At 38.5% G+C, this 17,236-nt stretch overlaps 1 protein-coding gene across 1 annotated transcript; it reads right to left on the minus strand.

Annotated features, from left to right (window-relative positions):
- Positions 1-4,343: 4,343 nt before the first annotated feature.
- CISD2 (CDGSH iron sulfur domain 2) lies at positions 4,344-16,493 on the minus strand. The gene is made up of 3 exons (XM_055434308.2): positions 16,317-16,493; positions 6,918-7,132; positions 4,344-5,458 (listed from the first exon to the last, which is right to left on the minus strand). The coding sequence occupies exons 1-3, from the start codon at positions 16,417-16,419 to the stop codon at positions 5,369-5,371; spliced, it is 408 nt and encodes a 135-aa protein (XP_055290283.1). The 5' UTR covers positions 16,420-16,493; the 3' UTR covers positions 4,344-5,368.
- Positions 16,494-17,236: the final 743 nt, after the last annotated feature.

Consider the following 17,236-nt stretch of genomic DNA (forward strand, 5'->3'; position numbering starts at 1 on the left):
TTACCTGCCTCTCGAAGGACCCTGTCGATACTTGTGATTTGTTCAGGAGCAGAAATCAGATAAACAAACTTGTTAGAATTAGGGGTGAAGTAATAACAAGCCAGGGTTTCCCAGGTGGCGCTAGTGGTAAAGAACCTGCCTGCCAGCGCAGGAAATGTGAGTTCGATCCTTGGATCCAAAAGATCCCCTGGAGGAAGGCATGGCAACCCACTCCAGTATTCGTGCCAGGAGAATCCCATGGACAGAGGAGCCTGGTGGGCTACAGTCCATGGAGCTGCAAAGAGTCAGACACGACTGAGTGACTTAGGACAGCCAAGAACAAGCAGACGCTGAAGATGGGGATCTGCGAGCACTTCTAAACAAAGTCTGTAAGCCTTAGTAAGAGCTCTCCTGGTCTTCTCAGGATTGGTGATGCTCCACAACTGAATTCTAAACAAGTAAAGGAACTGGACATGGAACAACAGACTGGTTCCAAATAGGAAAAGGTGTACGTCAAGGTTGTATATTGTCACCTTGCTTATTTAACTTATATGCAGAGTACATCATGAGGAATGCTGGGCTGGAAGAAGCACAAGCTGGAATCAAGATTGCTGGGAGAAATATCAATAACCTCAGATATGCAGATGACACTACCCTTATGGCAGAAAGTGAAGAGGAAATCAAAAGCCTCTTGAGGAAAGTGAAAGAGGAGAGTGAAAAGGTTGGCTTGAAGCTCAACATTCAGAAAACAAAGATCATGGCATCTGGTCCCATCACTTCATGGGAAATAGATGGAAAAACAGTGGAAACAGTGTGACTTTATTTTTTTGGGCTCCAAAATCACTGCAGATGCTGATTGCAGCCATGAAATTAAAAGACGCTTGCTCCTTGGAAGGAAAGTTATGACCAACCTTGATAGTATATTAAAAAGCAGAGACATTACTTTGCCAACAAAGGTCCGTCTAGTCAAGGCTATGGTTTTTCCCGTGGTCATGTATGGATGTGAGAGTTGGACTGTGAAGAAAGCTGATCGCCGAAGAATTGATGCTTTTGAACTGTGGTGTTGAGAAGACTCTTGAGAGTCCCTTGAACTGCAAGGAGATCCAACCAGTCCATTCTAAAGGAGATCAATCCTGGATGTTCATTGGAGGGACTGATGCTGAAGCTGAAACTGCAATACTTTGGCCACCTCATGCGACGAGTTGACTCACTGGAAAAGACTCTGATGCTGGGAAAGGTTGGGGGCGGGAGGAGAAGGGGACGACGGAGAATGAGATGGCTGGATGGCATCACCGACTCTGTGGACATGAGTTTGAGTGTACTCCAGGAGTTGGTGATAGACAGGGAGGCCTGGCGTGCTGTGATTCATGGGGTCGCGGAGAGTCGGACACGACTGAGCGACTGAACTGAACTGAACTGAACTGAAAGGCAGTTAGGTATTTCTGATAAGTAGTAAATAAGCTATCTATCATAATTTAAGAATCCTGTTTAAAAAAATAAAACTCTCTTTGCAAGGTAATAGCACGTTTCTAATCCAAGACTGTAGGATTACAGTAAGGAAGACAGAACTATATAGATCAGCAGCTGGCTTAATTAGCTTGCCATAAACAAATTAGGTTACAAAATACAAAAGCAATTTAATGAATCATCATATGAAACATTGAACTCAAAACTGAATTGTAATGTGCTTCTCATAATGTAACTTGCTTAATTACCCATAAGAATGAATCACTAATACCTCAAGTCCTGCTCAACAGTTTTGGATACTTATGGTGGTGCTCATGTCTGAGTAAGGCGATGACTGACTAGTTTCCTGGGTAAGGAGCAGCAGTCCTCAAAATGATTATAATATGACAGTAACAATATGGCTGTTTCTAGAATGTTCTAGGAACCCAAGATATGTATTTCAAGAGCTAAGGTATCCTCCATTGTATCAATTTACATGCAATTAGATTTCAGTTAGATGTCAATTTTTTAAGACATGATGGAATTCTGTGAACTTACAAGAGGAAGTGATAGCAACTGGCAACACTGCTTATGTAAAGAAGTAATTAAAATAACAGCTACTGACGTACACCTTTTCCTATTTGGAACCAGTCTGTTGTTCCATGTCCAGTTCTAACAGTTGCTTCCTGACCTGCATACAGGTTTCTCAAGAGGCAGGTCAGGTGGTCTGGGATTCCCATCTCTTTCAGAATGTTCCACAGTTTATTGTGATCCACACAGTCAAAGGCTTTGGCATAGTCAATAAAGCAGAAATAGATGTTTTTCTGGAACTCTCTTGCTTTCTCCATGATCCAGTGGATGTTGGCAATTTGATCTCTGGTGCCTCTGCCTTTTCTAAAACCTGCTTGAACATCTGGGAGTTCACGGTTTATATACTGCTGAAGCCTGGCTTGGAGAATTTTGAGCATGACTTTACTAGCGTGTGAGATGAGTGCAATTGTGCGGTAGTTTGAGCATTCTTTGGCATTGCCTACCTTGCTTATGTAACTTATATGCAGAGTACATCATGAGGAACGCTGGGCTGGAAGAAGCACAAGCTGGAATCAAGATTGCCGGGAGAAATATCAATAACCTCAGATATGCAGATGACACTACCCTTATGGCAGAAAGTGAAGAGGAACTCAAAAGCCTCTTGATGAAAGTGAAAGAGGAGAGTGAAAAGGTTGGCTTGAAGCTCAACATTCAGAAAACAAAGATCATGGCATCTGGTCCCGTCACTTCATGGGAAATAGATGGAAAAACAGTGGAAACAGTGTCAGACTTCGTTTTTTTGGGCTCCAAAATCACTGCAGATGCTGATTGCAGCCATGAAATTAAAAGACGCTTGCTCCTTGGAAGGAAAGTTATGACCAACCTTGATAGTATATTAAAAAGCAGAGACATTACTTTGCCAACCAAGGTCCGTCTAGTCAAGGCAATGGTTTTTCCCGTGGTCATGTATGGATGTGAGAGTTGGACTGTGAAGAAAGCTGATCGCCGAAGAAGCGATGCTTTTGAACTGTGGTGTTGGAGAAGACGCTTGAGAGTCCCTTATACTGCAAGGAGATCCAACCAGTCCATTCTAGAGGAGATCAATCCTGGATGTTCATTGGAGGGACTGATGCTAAAGCTGAAACTGCAATACTTTGGCCACCTCATGCGACGAGTTGACTCACTGGAAAAGACTCTGATGCTGGGAAAGGTTGGGGGCGGGAGGAGAAGGGGACGACGGAGAATGAGATGGCTGGATGGCATCACCGACTCGATGGACATGAGTTTGAGTGAACTCCGGGAGTTGGTGATGGACAGGGAGGCCTGGCGTGCTGTGATTCATGGGGTCGCAGAGAGTCGGACACGACTGAGCGACTGAACTGAACTGAACTGAACCAGCCCAGGGCTTCTGAAGAAGCTGCTCATGTGGGAAAATATTCGGGTGCAAATGTAGGAAGAAAAAAAGCTGTACTCAAGAGTATTACCTTTTTTTCTTCTCCACATTTTCAACTGTTAAAATTGGTTAAAGAAAGAAATGGCCTAGAAAAGAAATGACGATTTCTTTCTTTAACCAATTTTAACAACTGAAAATGTGGGGAGGAAAAAATATCTTATTTGAGAGTGTAACCTTATTTTTGGAGTATTAGAATTACCTTTTATGAGATGAAAAAAGTTTTCAATTTTTTTAAATGTTCCTACCTAACAATTTTAACATTGGTAGTTTCATTCTAGTCTCCACATTTGGAGAAAATTTGACCTTCTCTTGTAAGATCTAAGAATGACAACTACTGGAACATGTACAAATCCATGTTGCTCTGATCTGCAGTGAATGCTTTTCAAGAAAAGCATGGACCAGGCTATGCAAAGTCTCGGTGAGGAGCGTTTTCCCCAAGTCTTGTGATCAACTGTGGAAAAGTAACTGGTTAATCTGACAGTTGAAACCTCAGAAGGGGGTTGAAGAAAAAGGTCTTAGGGAAAAAAATATCAAAAGTGAGAGCAATGTTGTATTTCTTCCTACTCAAGGCAGAAGAAAGAGCAACAATTTTGTACATACACCTTGTAAAACTTCTCCAAACTATACCTACATTTCTAACCCTAACTTAAAAATTCCTGCTGTTGTTCACGAGAAACTCAAGATCACCTAAATGAATAGAAGCTTTGATATTACATGCAATTAACTACTTATAAAAATCTAGGTGCCATGCTTAGTGCAGTGTCTGTTACATAAATGCACAGTAACGATTAGCTTTGATGATTATTGGAAGAATTAAGTATGTCTGCCTCCTGAACCATCTTCATATATAAAGAAAGCACAGTGAACTGACTGATAGCTATTAATATAAGAATTGTAATACGAAATTAAATTGACTCAGGCTAAAAAAACTATGAAAGTTTTAAAGATTCTCCAATAAGTTTATTTTGCAAACCTTTTGTATTTTGTTTTACTGGTTTACACTGTAATAAAGAGAAAAATGTTTATACAGTTATAATTTTGAACACTGAACTATTATCATATTAATATAAATACAGATTTTTTGAAACTATTTCATATTGGGGTTCAGCCGATTAACAAACAATGTTGTGATAGTTTCAGGTGAACAGCAAAGGAACCCAGCCGTACCAGATTTACTTTATTTTTCATTATTTTTAATTGACCTTCAAATTGCAGCAGCTCATGAGTTTAGCTCTAAGTATTCTTGCCATCCTACCCATCTTTGTCACGGAGTCAGATGGCTCTGAGATACACACACACACAACACATGTAAACAGACACAAACAAACCTTTTATAAACAAGTCTTTTATAATGTAAATAATCATTCCTTGTTGAAACTTTTTATACCCAGTTCCTGTTTTATCTGAAATTCGGATATTCACATTTATAGAGAACAATATTTAAAAAGCAAAGAGTTTTTCTCTTTGAAAACCAAGCAATTCTGACAGCAATATTTTTCTTACTGACCTAAAAAGAATGAAATATGGAAGGGGGAAAAGAATCACTGCAAATGATCAAAACAGAAGGGTACTAATATATATATATATTTAATAGTGGAGGGAGATATTTTTAAAGTATAGATTCTGTTGAAAATATTGATGTTCAAACAGCTTTGCACTCATTGCCAAAACTTTCTCAATTAATTAAAATTAAAAATGTTGATTTTTTTGTAGGAAGATACATTAATTCTTTGAAGTCAGAATGAAAGAACTGTCATTTAATTTCTATATAAAGACTGCTTGAATATACAAAGTATCAAATATAAACAGTAGTGTAAAAAGAAAATAAATTGGCAGAAATAATTATTCAACCAGTAGCAATAATTAAGACCACCATTTGAAAGATCTATAAACAAAGAATGCAAAAATAGTTATAACTTTTTACAGCACAGAACTGAATTCCATCTTAATTCATCACTATTACACTTCTTTCTTCTTTAGTATTAGTGGACCCACATTATCTCCTGTCAATTCATTGTGTTTATTATGTGAACCATCACAGGCAGGAAACTAGAAAGGAAAAAATTGCAAATGTTATTTTTTAAATGAGTCAGTAAGTAGAAATATTTTTGACATGTTCTTATAAAGAAGTCTATTACTTTGGGAGAAAAAAACACATTAGATAGCTTTTCTGAGCAACAGATATAGTCTATAGCTAACTACCTTCCAATACTATAGCAAACCTAACATTTAAATATTTCATTATTTGGCAGATTTTAAAAGCTTTGGATGATTCCATACAAGTCAATATGATAGTCTTAAAAGGGGATCAAAATAAGCTCCTATTTTTTATAGAGCTCTAACTCTGAGCTCACCTTTTCAATTATTTTAAATTTTTAAAGGACATAATTTAAATTCAAATTAAATTCTTTCATGTTTTCTCACTATAAAACTCATGCACACTATAATACTTTAAAAAACATTTTAAAATATATTTTTAAAAACTTACTCATAAGTAATAATTAACAATTTGGTATCTTTTTTCCTCTATTTACTGTGTGCACTCTTGTATTATACCATACTTTAATCATTCCTCTATTATCAGATATCTAGATTGTTTCTAAGATTTATTATAAATGATGCCATGATGAACATTATTGCACTTAAAGTCTCAAATAGCCTATGACCAAAGTAGCAGAAGAAAACAGATCTCATCAACTACTTACAATGTATCATTCCAAACTCCTCCTCCTTGTCTATTTATTTGTTTTTAATTGAAATATAATGGATTTACAAACTGTCTTAAATACTGCTGTATAGCAAAGTGATTCAGTTATACACATATATACATTCTTTTTTTAAAAATATTATTTTCCATTATGGTTTATCATAGGATACTGAACAGTTTTCTATGCTGTACAGTAGGACCTTGTTGTTTATCCATTCTATATATAAAACCTTCTATCTGTTAACCCCAATCTCCCACTCCCCACCCCCCTTGGCAATCACCAGTCTGTTCTCTGCCTTGATTCTGTTTCTGTTTCATAAGTAGGTTCATCTGTGTCTTATTTTAGATTCCATATATGATATTATATGGTATTTTTCTGACTTAATTCACAGCATATGATAATCTAGTTGCATCTACCAAATTCCTTTTTAATTTCCATATTCAAAATCATCCATAATTACAGCTGCCATTCACTAGCTCATACTACATAGAAGGTACTGTACTATACATACATCATTTCACTAAATCCTCAAAAATTTCTGTAATATTATCAGATTAAAAAAAACTGACAAGAGATTAAGGATTAAGTAACTTGCTCAATTAAGTTTCCGTGCTGCTGTAACTTTTCTAATATAGGAAGTATATTGATCAGAAGAGGCAAACTTTAATTTAGAACAAACTTTCAGTGCTGAATACTATGGAAAAGTCTCTCATCTCACAGAACCTCAAAACTGGGGATTTAAGAAGCATAACCATGTTAACTGCACAAAATTTTAGTGTATGTGTAAATGGACATCTTACCGTCTTAGAACGCCAACACCTACAATAAGCTGCTTTAGTAAGGCACAAATCTTCGATGTTTATTTCATTCACCACTTTGGGATTTTCCTTTTGTATTTTAAGATTAATCAAGCTATCCTTCTGTTGCTTTTTCTTCGGGAGGAATGGACGAACCGCAAGGTAGCCAAGTAGTGCAAGGACGCCAAGGAAAGGCAATAACCGAAGCCATTCTGAAACTAAAAATACAGATTTGTTAACAGTCTGAAAAAGGACTCAAATAGGGATGGACTGGGAGTTTGGGGCTGACATGTACAGACTGCTATGTTTAAAACAGATGACCAACAAGGACTTACTGTAAATAAATTTTAAAAAAAATTTTTATAAAGAACTTAAATAGCATGTCTCACCCTTCAGCTTATTCTTTACTTCTCACTTTAATTTCTTAACTTATCAGGAAAACTGTGAATAAATATCAAGGAACCAGTACCTAGGACCACTTTATTTTATTTGTGGGCTGCCTTGAGACTTTTGAAACTGGAAAACAAAGTTTTCAGAAATAAATCCTCTATCCAATTATCCTATCTCATTATCCTCACTAAGTTTATTTGTGTTTAGTTTTATTTCAGGAATTACAATCACCATAATTATAAATAAAACTCAATTTTATATGTTTAGAAAACATTTCCACCATGTCTAAAATCATACAACAGAATTTCCTGTAAACTATTTACCACTGATTTATAATTTCAGACAGAATATGTCTTCAATGCTTTAATTTACATTTTTGGTAAGGCATAGGATGATTCCTATAGAAAAACCTAAATGTTGTGTTGTGTAAAAGCTATTTTAAAGAGCTAGGTGAAATTTTCACATACTAAATAATCCCATTATTAGATACATCTTACTTCATAAGTATTCATTAAAGCCTTTTGTAGTACTCAACACTGTTTTGGGGGATAGGGAATATAAGTGACATAAATGAAATGTTTCCTACGTCTGCAGAGAGAAACACACCAAGGAGCCAAAATAAATATTTATATTTCAGCATGCATTTATCAAATGTTGACTAGTATGCTGCCTCTTCTGGGTTCCATAGGGAATCCCTTCTGACCTTAAGAGTTATCACTTGTTATTCACTGAGTGCTAACCTGACACCTTGCTAATAAGCTTAATAGAGAAAAAGAAAAATTGAAGGTCATATGCTAAGGCATGCTAATAAATGTGAATAATAAATGAACAGACTATGCTAAGACTGCAACTGTAATACCTCAGTTAACATTGCGCTAAACAACTGAATTTAGTAGGCACCATTATTATTCCCATGTTTCATGTGGGTAAACTGGAGCTTAAGCAGGTTTAGCCCAGGACAGTTAAGTACAAAGCCTGTTCTCAGTCACTATGAACGAAATTCCACAGAGCCAAAATTTTATCTGTCCTTCTCTCAGTAAAACCACTCTCCAGAGATAACTGTTCTTACTATTCAACTATTAAAAGGCTGGCTTAATACTAACTCTTCCAAAACGAAGCTATTTTTGATATAACACCATGCCAAAGGTTTGTTATGAGCTCTAGATGAAACAACCTATTTACATATGTGCAGCACCTATAAAGAGTGCCTGGCACAGAGAAGATAAAAGTGAATGGTAGTTTTTATTAAGATTATAAAGACTGGAAGCAGCTCCTCTGAAAAAATATTTTGCCGACTCAACCTGACAATACTACATGGCAGAAATCTTTGGGGATATAATCTTTCAGTCACCAGAATGAAATCCTGTAAGGGTAAGATCTTGCCAGTCAGGCTGATCTGTTCTAGTCTCTTAGCAAAAGTGGAGACACCCCACAGAAACACTCTGAATGAATTAACATTCTGAAAATGACAAAGAACTGTATCTTGGGGTGAAGGGTCTATCTATAGATCTTTGCTGTCCAAGACAGTAACCACTAGCCACACTGTTTTGTTTGGAACCAGGATAATCAGATATGGTAAGATGACAGACATGGAGACAACTGCCTTGAAAGAAAAGTTTACTTAAAATTCACAAGAGGAGGGAGCACAACAGGCCACCCATGACCATATAGGTAAGTAGGAGGCTTGGTCAGGAGCAAGGTGAGAGGAAAGGGCACAAGCCTTTATTGTGGTTTACAGAAAAGGCAAGGTAAGGCACAGTAAACTGTTTAGTATTGGCTAGCCTGAATAATCTCAGTGGGCTTTGGGCTATAGATGTGGTCCTTCATTGTCTCATATCTGGCCTTGGGTGATTTAGGGCAGGGAAGATCCCCTGGAGAAGGAAATGGTAACCCACTCCAGTATTCTTGCCTGGAGAATCCCATGGACGGAGAAGCCTGGTAGACTACAGTCCACAGGGTCGCAAAGAGTCGGACACGACTGAGCAGAACAGAACAGAAATACTGCTTGGTATGTGAGAGTTAGATAAAGGTGTTTGGAGTGTAGGCTTTGGATTGATTGGTTTGCATATGAAAAATATGCTCACAAGCAAGTAGTTTACTATCTCTTGGCATCAGCTAGTCCGGGGAGGGGGCAAACCTCCATGGCCAGCAAGGTTCCCAAGATGTCCAATTATCACAAAATACTGACCACAAAAAAACATGACTGATACATGTGGCTATTTAAATAAAGTTAAGTAGAATTCAAAATTCAGTTTCTAAGACACACTAGTCACATTTTAATAGCCCCAGAGCTATTATGTGTGGCTAGTGGCTACTATGTTTGACAACACAGAAAACATTTCCATCATCACAAAAAGGCTCTTGAATGGTGCTGCTGTAGACCAACAGTTTCCACAAAGTACCATGACTATGACACAGGAAGGCTACTTTGACAGTTTCAACACCCACAAATATCCCATCCCTCATGTACTTAGAGCCAGTCAAAGCTACTGATTACCTAGTGGCAGGTTTCCTGCAAAACCTGCGTCCTTTGCATAAGGAATTCCTTCTGTCTGCCGTGCCTTTCTACTTGTGGTCGACCTGACTCATTTATGTAGACCCTTTAAAACTAGGGTCAAATACTGCTTCCTCCAGAAGTCTTTCTCAATTTCACAAAGCAAATCAATCGCTCTTTCCTCTGCTTTCAACCCCTTTTCCTCAGTTTCCTTTATCATACTACTGTTCTCTGTTTACAAAGCTGATTCCTCCATAATCCTATAGGAAGAGGAGTTCCACTTCCTGGCACAAGTAGAACCTCATAAATGTTTTATGAGTGACTTAACAAATGAATGAGTTTAAGTGACTTAACTTAATGAACAAATGAATGACACTTAACAGTGTAAATGTCAGCCCCTTTCTCACTCACACTGTACTGTAATTATTTATTTACACTTATCTTCTAGATCAGGCAATAAATGTCTCAGATTGTTATTGGCCCCAACATCCAATGTAGTATCTCGAACCAGTACTTAATAAATGTTTTTGAATGTAGTATAACATTAAGTAGTAGTATGTACACTACAAAATTTAAACGTCTCAAGAGGTTGAGTAAATCAAAGTCAAAAAGTTAAGAGAATGAACATGTAAAGATGATAACCTTAACTTAGATTCTTAAGTTTAACATTCCCTATCTTAACCTACAAATCTCAGGGAATAAATAGAATGCTGTTTTAAAATTTACTTCAGAAAATGTTGCTCTTTCAACACTTAATTCCTTGGTAAAACACTAGTAATACTGTGATGAAAGGTACTAGTATTTCCTACAACAAAATAATTTATACAACAATCTTATGTGGGAAAATTTACTTTTAAAGATGACAAACTTCAATTTAAGTACAGGAAAAATTATAAAGGAAAATAATACAGCCTATAAAGCTCAAATAAATCATTTATATGTTAGAGCTGACTTTTGGTAAATATGAAATATAAAATAAACAAGAATTTATTTTTTTAAATTTAAGATTGGCTATTTCTTATGAATCTGTTTGAAATATATTGAGCAACGGCAAATATATTAGGTACTGTAAAGGGAAATCTGCTGCTAAGTCACTTCAGTCGTGTTCGACTCTGTGCGACCCCATAGACGGAAGCCCACCAGGCTCCCCCGTCCCTGGGATTCTCCAGGCAAGAACACCGGAGTGGGTCGCCATTTCCTTCTCCAATGTGTGAAAGTGAAAAGTGAAAGTGAAGTCCCTCAGTCATGTCCGACCCTCAGCGACCCCATGGACTGCAGCCTATCAGGCTCCTCCATCCATGGGATTTTCTAGGCAAGAGTACTGGAGTGGCTTGCCATTGCCTTCTCCGAAAGGGAAATCTACTACCTACTAATTGTTAGGTTTAATGTGTATTTTGTACAGTACATTCTAAAATTGTTTAAGGATTATCAGAAATAGCATTTAATTTATAAAATCTGAAAATTTTAAAAAGTATAAAAAATAAAATAACTTGTAATCCCACCAGTCAAGAGTTGGTAACACTGTTGCATTTCTATTTTGCTGTTTTTTCTTCCTTTTCAAAAGGTTGCATATAATGATCCCATAAAAATAAAACTGGTAACTTGATTGCTGATAATTTCATAAATATTTTCTAATGTATCAATAGGGGTAAAACACAGAAATGACTTCACTTCTGAACTATAAAAAGATGAAAATATTTTTAATGGATGGCTTTACTATTACCACTTAAAGACTATTTAGGACCAAAGGGCCAATAAAATGAAATTAATAATCAATTAAAAAAATCTTTTTCCACTCACTGCTATAAATAGTACAGGGTCCCATAGTAAGTGCTCAACAAATACCTGATGACACGAGGAATTCAGCAGAGCGGTTACATGGAAGAAAATGTTTTAAATGATGTCAAAATTGTTCTCCATAAAAGCTTTTTAATTACACTGACTTTTAAATTTAGTTGGTCTACCTCGGAAAAGGGGAAAAAACTTTTACAACTTACAGTAACTGTGTAAATATTTTCCCAAATTCTCAAAAGTTTTCTGAAATAAAATTAATCTTTTAAAAGTAAACTTTATTATTTACATGTTAATAAATGCAACTCTTTAGCTTGAACTTAATCATTTATTACACTTTCCTATTAAGAAAATTCATCTTTTGTTCCATTTCTTTAAAAAAAAAAAAAAAAATGACGTAAATTTACATACAATAAAACAAACATCTCAGGGGTTTAGCTCTGGGCTGTGACAACTAAAGACCCTGTTGTAGCCTCCACTGAGGGGCTTCCAAAGTGGCACTAGTGGTAAAGAACCCGCCTGCCAATGCAGGAGACAGAAGCATTTGATCCCACCTAGTTGCTTCAGTCATGTCCAACTCTTTGGGACCTTATGGACTGTAGCTTGCCAGGCTCCTCTGTCCATGGGATTCTCCAGGCAAGAATACTGGAGTGGGTTTGGACTTCTGGGGTAGCCCAGCTGGTAAAGACTCTGCTTCCAATGCTGGAGACCTCAGTTCAATTTCTGGGTTGGGAAGTTCCCCTGGAGAATGGGTAGGCTACCCACTCTACTCAAGTTTTCTTGGGATTCCCTGGTGGCTCAGACAGTAAAGAATTCACCCACTATGCGGGAAACCTGGGTTCGGTCCCTGGGTCGGGAAGATCCCCTGGAGGAGGAAATGGCAACCCACCCCAGTATTGTTGCCTGAAGAATCCCCATGGATAGAGGAGCCTGGCAGGCTACAGTCCATGGGATCACAAAGGGTCAGACACAACTGAGCGACTAAGCATAGCACTCAGCCCCCTTCCAGTCTATCTCCCCACCACTGATTCCTATAGACAAAGGCTTTTTATTAAATTTTTGAGATTCATGCAGAAGATCAGTAAATCATTCTTTTTTATTACTAATCAGTACTCCATTCCATGAATATACCATAATTTGTTTATCCACTCTCCTGATGGTGGGTACCTGGGCTGCTTCCAACTTGGGATTATTATGAATAAGGCTGCTATGAACATGCTTGTATAAGTCTTTCTGTGGATAAATGCTTTCAATTCTGTTCTACTTCTTTAATTCTTTGCTCAAAACTGGTCCTTTCTAGAGCTAATCCTCTTGAAAGTGTCAGCTCTGACATGTTTGTGTTACTCTGGGAAAAATATTACAGTCTAAGGATTCATGCTTTAAGAGTAAAACCATTACGTTTCAAAGAAACTTGCTTTTTAAGTGGGGAAGAACTACTATATTCAAAGTTTCACAACTAGCTTTTAAATCTAGAAGTAAACTTTTTTGACTTTTGAATGGGAAGCTTTTTGTTATTCTATTTTAAAAGGTTGTATGACAGGAAAAGGATTTTTAAAGGTTAATATATTTGAATACAATATACTTTCAAAGGGGGAATTATACTAATTTACCTTAAAAGGCTCACTCTTAACAATGTAACCTAAACAGAGGTTTCTAACAAAGTTGTTTTGACAGGTAAGGGCTGTCTATAAATAATTTACAGTAATTAAGGATCTCCAAGTGTTTGCTAAGAATGCAGAGTCATCATGAGCAAGTCAATTGCTTTAAACACCACTGGATCTAAATAGGGAAGGAAAAGCAGGCAACAATAATGTGAACTGTAACTTTTTTTTTTTTTGCTCTAATTATCATAGAGAAGAAATGAAAATATTTTTGATCTGGTAGACATTTTAAACAATTTATTTTGAAAAGTTATCTTCCAGATTTTCAACAAAAAAAGGTCTAAGATGGATTCTAAAAGGAGTTCATTCAAGACATCCAAATGTCACTAGCTATTACAATCTAATCAAGAGAAGCAGCTCAGAGAGGAAACTGGTCATTCAAGTTTTTCTTCCATAGTGCTCCAAAATAGATTCTGCCACTGTTACATTATCATTGTCCAGTGCAAAGCAGACTGTCTCATTTTTTGTAAAGTAATTATTACAAACATCATTTCCTAAACAAATGGACATTACAATGAGAACTAAAATGTAGACACACTGTAATGCAACAGTTAAATATGCACTATAAAGATATTTATCAGAGTTGTCATTATTTCTGAGAATCATTCTTCACATTAAGTATTTAATAAGAGCATCAAAGAGGAAACTACTATATATTATTTATTCAAGAGGGAAAAGGTTTAGGTTGAGTCTCCTTAATGCCTTACTAGGAATTAAATATTTGTTGACAGAATTTCTTGAGAAGGAAAAAGAAAATTTGAAAGTCTTCTAGTCATTAAGTCAAATATCATACCTTCCAGTCTCCTTCATCGACACTCTATTTATGGAAAACTTTAATATAAAACCAGCCACAATCAGAATCAACACACATAATTAAGGTTAAACTGGGTTCACCCTGGTGGCTCAGGGTAAAGAATCTACCTGCAATGCAGGAGCTGCAGGAGACCTGGGTTTGATCCCTGTGTTGGAAAGATCCCCCCGAGAAGGAAATGGCAACCCACTGTTGCCTGGATAATCCCATGGACAGAGAAGCCTGGCAGGCTACAGTCCATAGGGTAGCAAAGAGTTGACTTAGCACGCACAGGTTGGCATGGGAGTAAGGGGATTTTTTTTTTTTCTTTCTTGACTGCTAAAAACTCATCGGTTAATTTACGCAAATTATTAAGAAAGTAAGTTGACAACTGGGAACAAATGTCACAAAACGATTGTATCCTTTTGATGTGTTATTACCATTTAATGAATACATTTAAAGGTGTAATTTAAAGAAGGAAAAACTAATTGGTAGAGGGCTACTTACCCACTGAACATTTGAATAAATATATATTAAAAACATTCAAAACTTTCAGCTGCAGGGGAATGGTTAGGCCTACTGTGATGTAAAAAAATAAGGGAAGAAGAAGTCAAAATATTACATAATTGCTGTAATCCATCAGAATAAACTAGTAAAATCAAAAGAGGACTAAGATGTTTATGAACACTTGATCTGAAAGCTTTTTCATCTTATGTTACTTATATGTTACTCCTCATGGGTAGATTTTTTTTAGTGTGTATTACTCAGTTACCACTCTACTCAATTACATACTTTCTGTCAAACCTTTTAACACCTAAAAATGTTAAATTTTCACAATCCATTTGTCAGTAAAGCAAATGTCTGTGATTATTATTTAAAGAATCTCTAGATTTAGAACTAGATTTAGATCTAGTTTACCACATCTTACCTATCCACCACCAGACACTGCCTTTTGTTTTTTTAAATCTCTGAGAGGGAATAGCTCTCAAAGCACCCTATTAAGGTAAAGTATTCTCTAATTAAAATAAAAAAATAATTCCTTTAACATGCAACTAAAATCCATGTTCAAATCACTATCACTAACTTGGCCCTAGTTGTCTTCTTGTCTACACAAAATACATCTTATTTTTCTTCTACCTGTCAGCCTTCCAAATACTGCATTTTAAGTCAGCTACCACAGATCTCTAAACTGCTCCAGAAGCAGCCCTATTTACCTCAAAGTTATCTTAATTCATGCTTACATTCCCTGGTAATCAGTCAGAACATATGAGTTCAATGTTTGCTTTATCAATAACCGGCTTCCCCACTCCCCTCCCCCGCCATCATCCTAATCAGTCCCTGAGTCTGGTTTACCCTTATCTCACTTGCATTGTAAAGCTCAGAACCCAAGAAAATCCAAGTTTTGGCTGCATTCTGGAAATGTTCATCTTTTAGATATGAAATCCCGCACTGTGGGTACTATCTTGTAAAGGAGGGAACTTAAGTGCAAATATTACATGTCATCACTTTCTAATTTTTGGTCTGTCATACTAGCAAAAGTATCTTTCCTCCAACTCGAGTAAACTAAATTGCTTCCAGGCCCATAGTTACGGTGATGACCTCAAATGACCCCGTGACAGGTTGACTCTCCCCTATGGAACTGGAATTTTCTAATTTTGTTAGTAAATAAAACCACCAAATACATATTATGTATATGTATGTTTCTCTCACACAGTCACACCCACACTATGTGGGTCAAACTCAGCCAAGAGCTGGGACGGCCTGATACACAGAGCCTCTGAGCCTTGGATAAGAACGACTTTTCCTTCGTTAAAATAAACAAGCAGTATTGCAGGGAGCGACGGAGACGAAAAAAAATGGGCCTGTTCCCATCTCAGCACCTTCTCTGCAAAAACCTTGGTCTCCCAACACGGACAGACACTGCAGACAGACACGAGGATAAGCACAGGGGCCGCCAAGTCCCAAGATGTGGCCTCACATACACTCCGAGGATGCAGAGCCGGCGCGTGCCCACCTACCCCGCGACTGCAGTGAGAGTGGTAGTGGGGGTGCTGTGCTCAGTCCCGTCCGACTGCTTGCGAAACCACGGACTGCAGCTCAGCAGTCTCCTCCGTCCGCGGGATCCTCCAGGCAAGAACACTGGAGAGGGATCCCAGGTCACGCGCCAGCCGCCAGGCGCCGCCCCGCCCCTCGGCCGGGGGACTTTCAGATGCCCGCCCCCACCCTCCGCCTGGGGCAGCCTGCAAGGATGGGGACCGGCTGAAGGCTAGGATTACCTGTGAGCCGGGCGAACCCGGTAATACTCTCGGGCACTGGGAGCCGCTTCAGATACGCGGGGAGCTGCACCTTTACGATGCGGGCCACGCTCTCCAGCACCATCCTGGCCAGCGGCGTCCGCTCCGCGCCCGACTCCCGCGGCTCTCGGGCGGAGCTGCTGCGCCTGCGCCGAGCGCGGACGCGGCCGACCGGCGCGCTCTGCGGACGCGGGCCGGGGCGGGGCGGGGCTGGGGTCCCTGCGCGCAGAGGTGAGCTGCCGGGCGCCGATTGGCGGCGGGCGGGTGACGTGCGCGCCCCGCGGCGGCCGCGGGGCGGTGAGGCCCGCCTCTGAGCCGTGAGGTGGAAGAGGGCCTTCGCGGTGGGCCTTTCACGTCCCGAGGCCCAGGAAAGGCTACTGTGTCCCAGGAGGCAAAGCACGTAAGAGTACTCTGTAACCGGAAGGTGCCTTTCAAAAGTGAGTTTTTCTTGTCTCTTTTTACCTCGGGCGGTCTTGTCCCAGCCACGACCCCAGAATTGCAAATTCTCCTTAGCGCACCCTTTTCCCCGAACCCCCGCAGTGCCTAATTTCGCTCTCTCCCTTCTACAAATCTGGCTTTTTTTTTTTTAAGAAAGAAGATACCTATGCTAGGCACTGCTCACAGCCTTGCTTCTTGGCTGTTTAGTGCCATCCTGCTCCGAGGCCTTGACTCAGACCAGACCCGTTAGTCCTTACTTAGATATCTATTTTCAGTAGATAATTCTTCTGTAGATCAATTTTTTTTTTCCGGTTAAATAAAACTGGGAAAGTGGTAAAAGAATATGAAGATTTAGGGTTTCCTTTGTTTCATGTTGTAGGGCTTCTGCTACAAACTAAAGTATCCTCGGAGAGCTTTAATTTTATTTAGGTTTATTAACACCGAAAAAATAAAGAGAGAAAGGA

Source organism: Moschus berezovskii, chromosome 5 (assembly GCF_049115385.1).
Source record: "Moschus berezovskii isolate FMDL1 chromosome 5, NW_MosBer_1.0, whole genome shotgun sequence".
In the NCBI taxonomy this organism is placed as follows: domain Eukaryota; kingdom Metazoa; phylum Chordata; class Mammalia; order Artiodactyla; family Moschidae; genus Moschus; species Moschus berezovskii.

Excerpts from the sequence above, each read along its gene's own strand:
- CISD2 (XM_055434308.2), bottom strand. The coding sequence starts at position 16,419 with ATGGTGCTGGAGAGCGTGGCCCGCATCGTAAAGGTGCAGCTCCCCGCG. Across the intron at positions 7,133-16,316 it reads CGGGTTCGCCCGGCTCACAG|TTTCAGAATGGCTTCGGTTA; the intron begins GTAATCCTAGCC and ends CTGTATTTTTAG. Across the intron at positions 5,459-6,917 it reads GGTGTTGGCGTTCTAAGACG|TTTCCTGCCTGTGATGGTTC; the intron begins GTAAGATGTCCA and ends TTTCCTTTCTAG.